At 44.4% G+C, this 11,254-nt stretch overlaps 1 protein-coding gene across 9 annotated transcripts; it reads left to right on the forward strand.

Annotated features, from left to right (window-relative positions):
• Positions 1-1,818: 1,818 nt before the first annotated feature.
• On the forward strand, positions 1,819-11,236 carry plin6 (perilipin 6). 9 transcript variants are annotated; one of them, XM_036135565.1, is made up of 6 exons: positions 1,819-1,844; positions 5,851-5,893; positions 6,428-6,632; positions 6,784-6,866; positions 7,914-8,151; positions 10,541-11,236. In XM_036135565.1, exons 2-6 carry the CDS (start codon positions 5,867-5,869, stop codon positions 10,855-10,857), a joined length of 870 nt encoding a protein of 289 aa, XP_035991458.1. In that variant the 5' UTR covers positions 1,819-1,844; positions 5,851-5,866; the 3' UTR covers positions 10,858-11,236. The 9 variants fall into 9 exon arrangements, with proteins under 9 accessions (XP_035991458.1, XP_035991455.1, XP_035991461.1 ...); XM_036135562.1 differs by lacking the exon at positions 1,819-1,844 and adding an exon at positions 2,645-2,762; XM_036135568.1 differs by lacking the exon at positions 1,819-1,844 and adding an exon at positions 2,645-2,762 and having other exon boundaries at positions 5,851-5,890.
• Positions 11,237-11,254: the final 18 nt, after the last annotated feature.

Here is an 11,254-nt window from a genome sequence, read left to right on the forward strand (position 1 = left end):
ACATTCGCCTGTCATCTTGTTTATATCGGAGTTACGTGCAAGTTTGATTGAAACAGAAGGTTAAAACACATGCTGTCTAACTTGCCATTAGAAAGAATAACATATATTAGGAAATCCAAACAGTACCTTGTTGAGAGGATTTGGGGACCTTTTATCAATTTTGTTAAGAATTTAGACCCCACTGCAGATTTGATTGAGTCTTGATCTATTGGAACCTGTGGTTTACCATGTTGTATAGATAGGTATATCCATATCCGACCAATTTGTAATGTACTTGAATACCCCTGTTCTTGAGAAGCTGTGTGTGTGTTAAAAACAATTTTTATTATTTTTTTTTATATATTTCTCCATGTTGAGTAACAACAATAACAAAGTGAACTTGTTTTGATAAATACATGTTTGTATTTTTGAAATGAAAAATCTCAATAAAACATATATCGGTAAAAAAAAAAAGTTATGAAAGAATGTCAGCTTGGGACCACTGCTCGTCAGCGGATGCTCCCTGACCTGCTCTGAATGTAGACAGCCTTTGTTGATTTGAAGAAGAAAATCTGTGTATCACCACAGTGTGACAGCGATACTTAAAGTCAATCCTGAGCAGCTGAATCCTCCTTTAAACACTGAAAACCACCGATGCCAGTGTGGTGAATGAGTCGTGGCTCATCGGAGTCACATGAAGACTGCAACACTGCTCCCTTCATCAGAGAAATTCCTCTGACTCTGCCTGGAGGCCTTTCAGGAGGGGAAACACAGGCCTGACGGTCTCAGTCGCCGCGTCCAACCTGACCTCGGTCTGCAGGCGACCTCATTAGAGAGGAGAAAAAAGATGGAGTCTTTTTTCTCCTCTCTAAAGCGTCCTAAAAAGAACGCTTTACCGTCTGTATTCATGCATTTTCCCCTCCATGGTTATCCCTCCTGCTCAGCGTAGATCTGAAAAGAGGAATTGGTTCCTCTCCCCTCACTGCCTCAGCCTGGTATCATTGAACATAAATGATGCTCAGACCGGACCATCAGTTCCCAATTAGCCTTGTTTGCCCATTTCTTTAACCGTTAACTGTAATATTGTGTTTAATAAAAGAAAACAAAATAGCAGAAGTTTTCCATTCATTAAAAAAACGGTTTCGTCTGTCCTGGGCGTCTGGATCAATGATGCAACGTTGGCCGTTTCTGAGTAACTTTGCATTCAGAAACAGAAACAATAACTCTGACACTTAGGAAATGGCTGAGAGTCATAAGAAGCAAACTCTTCCACTTGTTAACGCATCTATATTTATTCATAATTGCATTAGATTAAGCATTTAAGATGATTTTTGTGTTTCCTTCATGGCAGCTTTGTGTCTGATGGATGATTCAATTGAATTTTGTTTATGAAGCGCCAATTCACAACACATATCATCTCAATGCTTTTTCTAAAGTGGAATTCAATCAAATCCTCCAGACTGATTGGCTCCTTGCTTGGTGTATTACATCTCTGTTACACCATTGTTAATTTTTATCGCCAGTCTTTCATTTTCACCTGTTTAAACTTTTTTTATGTGCCATTAAAAGGTGATCCTCGGATGGGCCGTCCAGGGATCTGTGCAGAATTCTGCACTTAGACCACCATGGAGAACGACACCAAGAGAATCGTGTCTACATTGTCAACAAGGACTAAAGAGGTTAGTGATATTTTACATGGTGCAAAATACTGGTAGTATATTAATGTACTATGTTTTGTTGCACTTGTAATTATCTACTTAGAGTAAACTATTTTGTTTCAGGCCAGAAATTAGAGGGGGAACAGAAACATTAGCAAGCCCCTCTGGTACTGCTGCAAGAAAAAAGAAACATTTGATCATTTCATGGTAAGTTCTTTATTAGTTTATTTCAAGTTATTTTATTTCAAGTAAATAGAAAAATGTCTAACGTCAGAGAAACACTGATAAACTACTTGATCTCTGTAAATATGGGGGGGGGGGGGGGGGCTTTTTCACGCTTTTTATGAAGGTAGGCTGACAGGAAGGGGGGTGGAAGACGGGGAGAGACATGCAGCAAAGGACTGTGGGTTGGATTTGAACCCGGGTCAACCATGTCGAGGACTAAGGCCTCTGTACATGGGTCCCGCTACCTGCTGCGCCACGAGCGCGCCCCACGTAAATATCTTTTTTAAAGTATCTGTGGACTGGAGTTCTGCATCATGTGACGGGCATGACATGAGTGGGTTTTTTTTGGTGCCGGTCAACATTAGAGGAAGACGGGGATAAAGAGTCAAAAGGGCTCCGCAGCACACAAGCGTGTCCAGCAAATCGTTTCTGATGCACATTGGTTGATGAACTTACCCAAGTATCACTCTTTCAGGTCCAGATTGTTGGAGTGCAATTACAACCAAACGACCAAAATGTTACGTTAGCTAAATTCATATTTTACACAAATATTTTCTTTTTTGTTTGCTGTTTCTTTCTTCATATATCAGCTGAAATATATCTATCTATCTATCTATCTATCTATCTATCTATCTATCTATCTATCTATCTATCTATCTATCTATCTATCTATCTATCTATCTATCTATCTATCTATCTATCTATCTATCTATCTATCTATCTATGTAACATTTCTGGCACTGGAGCTGATCTAATTACCACTCAGCACACCTGTTCAGTTTCCACCCTGCCTGCAATTAACTTCCAGTGTTTTCACCTGTTCTCACCTCCATTTAAACTCCATCCTGATCAGTCTCCAGTGCCAGAACGTCACCTCTGATCTCTGCCTGTATGTTCATGGTAAGATTACCCTACCTAAGTAATTCTGTTACTTTACCTGTCTGTTGCCCGACCTGATCGTCCTGTTTTTTGAGTCTGCCTCAGCTTTTTGTTTTTCCCTGGATGTCTGTCCTGTACCTCTGTGGATCGGTTTTTGCCTGCCCAGATAACCCATCATCTCTTTAATAAATCCATCAAGCATCAGCTCCGTGTCTGGCTTACATTGGATTCAACCTCAGCAAATCATATATATATATATATAAAATTGACCCGAAATATTGTTGTTAATGTTTGACTGTGTAACTTTACAAATGGCACCTTTATAATAGTTTATGAAGTTTTCATCATTCTGCCAAATGCATGCTAACTTTGGCATAAACTTGTTGAAGTGCTATACTGTGGCTAATCACTGTCATTTTCTGACTTAATGTGACTAAATGATTCATAAAACGTGGACATTTTGCTCCTTCTTTGCATTATTATGCAAAGAAAACATTATTGAAGCTATTCTTGTAGCGTTTTAAATTCACAACAGCACTAACATGATGTTTTACACATTTTTTCAAATAATAACAGTAACAAGTCAGTTACATATTACATAACTAGCACTAAGAACCACAGTTAAATACTGAGATTTTCTGACTTGTTGAAAATTCCCAAAGACAGTAATTCCCTTTTTAATTCCTCCTGACTGTCGGTCTTGGAGAACGGACACAGTAATCTGTTCTGTTTCAGGCACCAGCAACATTTTCTTGTACTGTGAATGTCTAACAGAAAGACTTTATTCTGAGAAGTATTTTTTCACTGTCTTATTCTCACTAATGCAACTTTTGTGACAGATTTGTGGGTTTGTGACAGAGATTCTGAATTATTTGCTATGCAGAAAAGAAACTTGGCGTCTCTCGGGTCCAGAGGAGCCAAGAGACGTTTGGCTGTTGATTTAAATGAAAAGAGTGAGCAATCATGCCCATCTCGGTACATTTTTGAGGGATGGAAAGACCAGAGACATCCTTCGTGAGCTGTGTGTCATCTGATGTAGACTTGGGTGGTTTTGATGGTTTTTTTAGGGGAACTGAGCAGTAAAAGAGTTTGGTTTACTCCGTCTGGGAGTGTGTGGGTTTGCATCATCCCCCAGTTTCCAGTATTTTCCTCCTGAATGCTGCCTTTCATTTAAGGTTAATTGATTTGTCAGAGAAAAAGGAAGCTGACATCACACCAAGGCCCAGCCAATCAGGGCTCTGATGTCTTCGCCCCAAATCCAGATGAACTTTTTTTTATCTTGTTTAATCATCGTCATCATCGTTATATCCACCGGGCTCAGCTGGTTCTTCTGCACTGGATCGTCAATGCTGAGGTCAGAGCAGCTTTTATCTGCTTCTATTCCGATTTTTTTACCATTTAAAACTTTACAGCTTAAACACTGAGTCCACACAAGGTGCAGATTCACCAGAAGAGCTGCAGGAAGTTTCAGGTGATGTATTTTACACCAGAAATCAAACTTCTCAGATACTGCAGTTGGGCTGAATGCTTTAAATTCAACGTTTTACCTCTGGGAAATTTGACGACAGGGATCTATTCTGAATATTCAGGTAACAGACCAAACGAGATAGTTATTCTAAAACTTGATTAACATGTGTGGGAAGTTAAAAACTGAGCTTTGAGACGTGTATTTACTGGGGGAGAGGTCAAGTAGAGAAGGACCAGAATCTCCTGTTCAAAAGCTGAATACACCTGTGGTGTATTTAGCCAGAACAGGTTATCTCTTTTTGTTTTGTTAGAAATTGCTCAATTTAATTAGAGATTTAAAGAGAGAGTTTGGATTTTATGCTGGTTCTGCGTTCTATTGTCAGTTTCGGTTTACCTTTAGGGTGTGGCCTGGACCCCCGATTTATTTATATCGTTACTTTGTTTTGGCAGAAAGCTGTAAGAAATTCTAGTGTCTAATTTTTTTTAAACTTTCCGGGCTTCTTTGTTCACTAAAAAGGGAACAAATCCGTTTGTCGTGCCGAGATGACATTTCTGGTTTTCTATATCCTAGGTTTTCAAGCTTTAACTTTTGAGAAATATTCCCTGTATGAGCTTTTTATTTTTGTTCAGATTAAAACTTTTGTTTTTATCCAAACCGTGAAATTTTGATCAGTTCAATTTGATATGATATTTTTAAATATACTGAATATTTCTGTGAGAGGCTGCACAGTGGTGCAGATGGTTACCTGTTACCTTGAAGAAGCTCTTTCTGCAGAGCTTGCCTGTTCTCCCTGTGTGTGAGTCGGTTCTCTCTGGGTACTCTGGCTTCCTCCCACAGTCCAAAAACATGACTGTTTGGTTAACAGCTTACCCTAAAATTGCCCTCAGAAGTGAATGTGTGCATGGTTGTCTGCCCTGTGTTGCCCTGCAGCTGGCACCGGTCCAGGGCGCATCCCGCCTCTCGCCCAGAGACCCTGCATGACGATGGATGGAGAGTTATTTGTTGTTAGATGTTTTACACACATGAAGTGCAAGCATCAATGTAAATTATGGTCATATAGGGCAGAATAATCCATCCATTTTCTTACACGCTTATCCCTCAGGGGGTAGCGAGGGGTGCTGGTGCCTATCTCCAGCTGTCAATAAGCGAGAGGCGGGTTACAACCTGGACAGGTCGCTAGTCTATTTCAGGAACAGGACAAACAACCATTCACGCACACACTCACACCTAAGGAGAATTTAGAGAGACCAATAAACCTAACAGTCATGTTTTTGGACTGTGGGAGGAAGCGGGAGTACCTGGAGAGAGTGCAGAATAATGTTTGGCAATAATTATAATGAGGGGTAAAATAACTTAGGTCCACTGGCTCCTGTATAATTATAGTTTACCATCAGCTGATTGTTCGTCGCCATGAAGCCCAATATCGTTTTCCTCTGTGAAATCGTCACCCTGGTTCTGGGAGTTCTGCAGATACCCTGAGAAGTTGCTGCTGCTGTGCTGAGCTGCAGCCTCCCTGCAGTGAAAAGCTGCTCCTGCAGAGAATCAGTCAGCGGTTTTATTGCAGCTCAACAGCTGAAGTTGAAGGCTAACATCTGGAGTCTTCATGATGAAGATGATCTGTTCCCTTTTGTTTCTCTTCAGATTGGTCGAGGAAGAAATGGCAGCTTATGCAGATCCTAAGGAGGTAACGGATGGATGGGTGGATGGATGGATGGATGGATGGATGGATGATGGATGGATGATGGATGGAGATGGATTGATGGCTGGATGGATGGATGATGGATGGATGGATAATGGATGGATGATGGGTGGATAGATGACAGATGGATGGATGGATGAATGGATGATGGATGGATGGATGGATGGGTGGATGGATGAATGATGGATGGATGGATGATGGATGGATGGATGGTGGATTGATGGATGGATGGATGTATGGATGGATGATGGATGGCTGATGGATGGATGGATGGATGGATGATGGATGATGGCTGATGTATGGATGGATGGATGATGGATGGATGGATGATAGATGGAAGATGGATTGATGGATGGATAGATAATGGGTGGATGGATGGATTATGGATGGATGGATGGCTGATGGATGGCTGATGGATGGATGGATGGATGGATGGATGATGGATGGATGGATGGATGGATGGATGATGGATGGATGGATGATGGATGGATGTACTAAGGAGCGTGCTTCTGTCTCCAGCCCCAGACCAACGTCCTGCTCAGAGCCTCCCACCTGCCTCTGGTCCGCTCCGTCTTCGGCTCGCTGACCTCCATGTACTCCGGGATCAAGGACCGCTACCCCCTGCTGGGGCTGATGGGAGACGTGGCGGAGGGCGGAGTCCGCAGCGTCTCTACAGAAGCCCTGAGGCGGGCCACGCCCCTTCTCCACAGCCTGGAGCCACAGAGTGAGCGAGATCACAGCTTCTGCTGACCCAGATGCAGAAAACGCTGTTCCTACGCTTATTAGACACAGCGTAGATTCTGCTGCTGCTTCATAAACCTCCTGATCAACATTTCTCTCACCGGCCTCGTTTCTAATAATCTTCTTTCCTGCAGTTGAACTTGCCAACAGTTTAGCTCTCACCGGCCTCAGCTCTCTGGAGAGGAACTTCCCCATCCTGAACCAGTCGACAGACGAGGTTTGTTCCGCTCCGGCTGTAGATCCGACACAAGCTTTCATAAATCCCCCCTGAGGGTAACTGCTGGTTTGACCCTTTAAAGCTCACATTCAGAACCATCTTCAGATTTAACAGGGACTAAAAACTAATCTCACTGAACCTCAGTGGAGCAAAAATAAATAAATCATCTGTAAAAGTTGAAATGTTCATCCTAGGCTGAGGTTCCCTCATGTAATTCAATTCAAATCAACTTTATTTAAAGAGCACCAATTAAGAGCACACATCATCTCAAGGCTCTTTAGTAAGTCAAATTCAATGAAATCCTCCTTGTCTGCATTGTTGATGGCTTTGCAGCAATCCCTCATACTGAGCATGCATGAAGCATGCATGAAGAGAACCCCTGTTAAAGGGGTTCTCTTCATGCATGAAGCATGCATGAAGAGAACCCCTGTTAAAGGGGTTCTCCTCCCCTTTAACAGGGAGGAGAACCTCCAGCAGAACCAGAACCAGGCTCAGTGTGAACGCTCATCTGCCTCCACCCACTGGGGCTTAGAGAAGACAGAGCAGAGACACAGAAAGCTCAGAAGCTCACATTGACCCAGGAGTACTTTCTATGTTAGAGAAGACAGAGCAGAGACACAGAAAGCTCAGAAGCTCACATTGACCCAGGAGTACTTTCTATGGTAGATGGTAATAGAGGATGATCTGCCTCCCCTGATGATGTCACAGCTAACAGAACACCAGACCAGGTGTGCCTTCTATGGAGATAAAATGACAGAGAGCAAAAAGTTAAAAGCTGAAATAACAACAAACAATGCAGATTGGAGAGCAGTAGGAGAACTCAGCAGAGTGAGAGAAATAGACCCTGATGTCCTCCAGCAGCCTAAGCCTATAGCAGCATAACTATAGAGGTAGCTCAGGGTAACATGAGCCACTCTGACTAGAAGCTTTGTCACAAAGGAAAGTTTTAAGATTAGTCTTAAAAGTTATATGTATGTAACAGCGGCGTTTACTCCAACACGCTGTTGTTTGCTTTCTGCTGCTGACCAGGTGTGTCTGTGTCCTCAGGTGATGACTCACTTGAAGGACGCCTTCTTCCTGACTCTGGATGACGTCCAGGTTCTGGTGGTGGACGGCTTGGACGGCGCTCTGGATCGGCTGGAGCGAGCGGCCGACTCTGTTCGGGCGGCCGTGCGGCAGCTGCAGGACACACAGGTGGGCCAGGCGGCCACGGCGGGGCTGGACAACATCCTGAGTCTCCTGGAGGACACCACCGCCTACTACCTACCCCTCCCACCTACACTGCGTGAGTACCCAGGTTTTACTCAACGGCTGAAGTCAAAATCCTCCCTTTCTGCTGAGGAAAGCGGCGCTGAGGCCCAGAAGCTTAAACTGCTTAAAGGGACGGCAACGCCGCAGGAAGTTCTGGATGAAAGGAGCATTTCAGCATTTTAAAGCTTCTGTGAAATCTGACTCATTTCATCCTAATCATTTTTAATGAATGCTCTTTGATGTGGTTCAGATCCAGAGTCCGTCAACGGACTTGGAAACACATCATTAATCTGGCAAACAATAAATCATCCACACTGTCGGTCACTTTTTATTTCTGGAGGATAAATTTGGTCAATCCTCCAAGACTCGGACCAATGGACCAGGAGGCCGTCCTTCTGCAGGATGTGGGGATGATTCTGGAAGCGTGTTAGATGTTCCCTCTGATGTCAGCAGGAATCCTTGCATGCCTACTCAGCACAGACCCCCCCCCCCCCCCCCCTACCTGGAAGTCCAGGTAGGGGGGGTCCAGGACCTGATGGTAATCCCCTCTGCCTGCCTGACTAACTTGCCCCCATCTTCACTCACATCTTCACCAAGATCTCTGCTGCTCTGAACGCTCCACCTTCATCCCGGTCGCTTAAAAAGCTCCACCAGGGAGTTAGAAGACGTTTGTGGTCATGAGCTGCTTGGACCGACTGGTGTAGAAACATCTACAGGAGATCCCCGGCCCCCTTCAGTTGTCTTGCTGGCCTGGGTTTACTCTTCATCCTCCACCATCCAGAGACGTACATCAGGAACTCCTGGAGTTAAAGCTGCTCAGACTGTGGAGATGACCAGAGGACAATCCTCACCATCCTCAACAGCGCTGTCTCTGCCGTAGATCACCTCCAGTTCATCTGGACCTGAGCTGGTCCTCACATATGGAGACTTTTCTGAAAAAGGCCCAGCAGAGGCTGGACTTACTCTGAGCCTTGAGTTAAACATTTAAATTAGGCCATAAAAGCACAAAGGTTTGAGGAAACTTTATTTTAATGACACAGTTTCCTCTGCTCCCTCTGACTGACCCGTCTGTTCGTTCGGGGCAGCAGAACCAGTCAGAGTCACATGATGACGTCCATCACACCCAAGGTGAAAGGATCAGCGCCGCCGGGCCCACTTCACAGAGCTCTGACACCATGAGGAGGAAGATGGAGGACCATCTGGCGTCGCTCCGACTGCTTCCTCCTCTCCTGAGGCTGGACCTTTGTTCTGAAAGCTGCTGGAGGGGAAACAGTGAGAAGTTCTTTATCCGACCAAATGTAAAAGTTCTGAAATGAGTCTCGCTTTTATTTGAACTGTATGTCTCTGAAGCCAAACTGTTCATTTATCGGTCTGGTTTATATAGAACCCGGCAGAGTTATTCTCTTTCTGCTCTGTGATGCTCCATTCCTTCTCCCAGCACCTTAACTGGTTCTGTCACTGACGGCACCGACCCATCAGTACAGGGTTTCCTTTGACCAATTTCTGGTTCCTAAACCTTTTTATGGGATGACAGACCTGCAGCTGTAGCTCCTCTTCCTCAGTCAGGCCGTTTGTACGGACTGTTCCTTTAGATGAAGCATGAAGGACCTCCCTGGAGAAGATGTGGTCCTGGAGGTAGCAGATGTTGTTCTAGAACCTCTGCTGGACTTTTCTGCATCAATGCTGCCTTCAGAGGAGAGGAGAAGATCCAGACCGTGGTACCACCTCCTACCATCTCAGAGCCGGGCTCCAGAGACTGGTTTCCCCCAGCAGAGGACTGGATGCTCCTTTTCCACCAAACATCTGGAGAACTGGTCCATCTGGTGCCTGATGGTCCATCCCAGAAGCTTCTGAGCCCAGAGCAGCTGAACCTCCTCTGAGGAGAACATCGGGCTTCTTCTCTGCTCAGCGAAAGCAACTCTGGACTAGCTGGAGGAAGGTTCTGCTCCATGAAGTTCTCCCAGCCAGTGACAGATGAAGCTTCTGGTTACAGAACCACCTGACGGATCAGAGAACTCAGCTTTACAGTTAAGGTCCTGCAGATTTCTTCATGGTTTTGTGATGTTCTGCTCAACAGAACCTTCGGTCTTTCTCTGAGGGACTGGAGATCTGTTGACAGCTCAGCTCCACAGAAGCTCTGACTTTAAATCAAATTAGATTATTTTTATTTTTAATATCAATATTTATTATAAAAATCTCTCATCCAAACATTTTGTCTATATGAATCCAAGAAACTTCATCTAAGAAATTAAAGCTGCAGGGAATAAAATGCAATAAAAATCTCGGGTCTGAACAGGTCAGATCATTTGACTGTAGATGTGAAACTTCCTGATCTGAAGCCTCTTATCGGATCCTCCAGAACCAGTTGTCTCCAGGCTGTCTGCAGAAGTGCCGAACATTCAGGTGTTCCTCTTGTTCTCCAGGTCGGGAGTGGGAGATGAGGGTTCAGGAGTACGAAGATGAAGACGACGGTGACGAGCCGGGCCTCTGGACCCGAGTCCGCAGCCTGCTGCTGACCCTCAGCCTGCAGCTGTACCACCGCATGATGAAGGTCAGAGAGCAGCTGCAGAGAGGCGTCAGGACGCTGGGAGGCACCGCTGACCAGGTGAGACCGGACCGCTGGTACCACAGATTCAGATCCGCAGATCCCAGGAACACTTTTCCCCAGAGAAACAAGTTCAAGTGCCAAAAGGCCAGGATTAGCTTGGTTTGGACAAGCTGGACACATTCAGACAGTTAATAATCACAGTTTATTGATCAACCGTTATTCTAATGAGACGTGTGATGAGTTAAAGTTCTGGATAAATTCAGAATAAATTTCACATTTATCATCATTTAAAACCAAAAACACTGCTGCTGTCACAGAAACCACAGAAAGTAACATTAACAACTAACAAAGCCCCCCGAATATTAACATTTTAAAACACATTCAAACTGGAAGAACATGAAATGGGCTTTGATTGCCACTAGAGGGCGCTAGGTTCCTATAAGTGAGAGCCGTTCTAAAGTTCTGGTCCTGTGGTTCTGGTTCTGGAGGGTCCGGTGTTGTCACAGCTCTCGCCCCTCACATGTCCATCTGTCGTGATGCGTTCACTGACTGCAGTTCACACTAAGAGCGTCAAACTTTCCCCCCACAT

The sequence above is a fragment of the Fundulus heteroclitus genome, chromosome 3, assembly GCF_011125445.2.
Source record: "Fundulus heteroclitus isolate FHET01 chromosome 3, MU-UCD_Fhet_4.1, whole genome shotgun sequence".
Taxonomy (NCBI): domain Eukaryota; kingdom Metazoa; phylum Chordata; class Actinopteri; order Cyprinodontiformes; family Fundulidae; genus Fundulus; species Fundulus heteroclitus.

Excerpts from the sequence above, each read along its gene's own strand:
- plin6 (XM_036135560.1), top strand. Across the intron at positions 5,894-6,427 it reads CTTATGCAGATCCTAAGGAG|CCCCAGACCAACGTCCTGCT; the intron begins GTAACGGATGGA and ends TTCTGTCTCCAG. Across the intron at positions 6,867-7,913 it reads TGAACCAGTCGACAGACGAG|GTGATGACTCACTTGAAGGA; the intron begins GTTTGTTCCGCT and ends CTGTGTCCTCAG.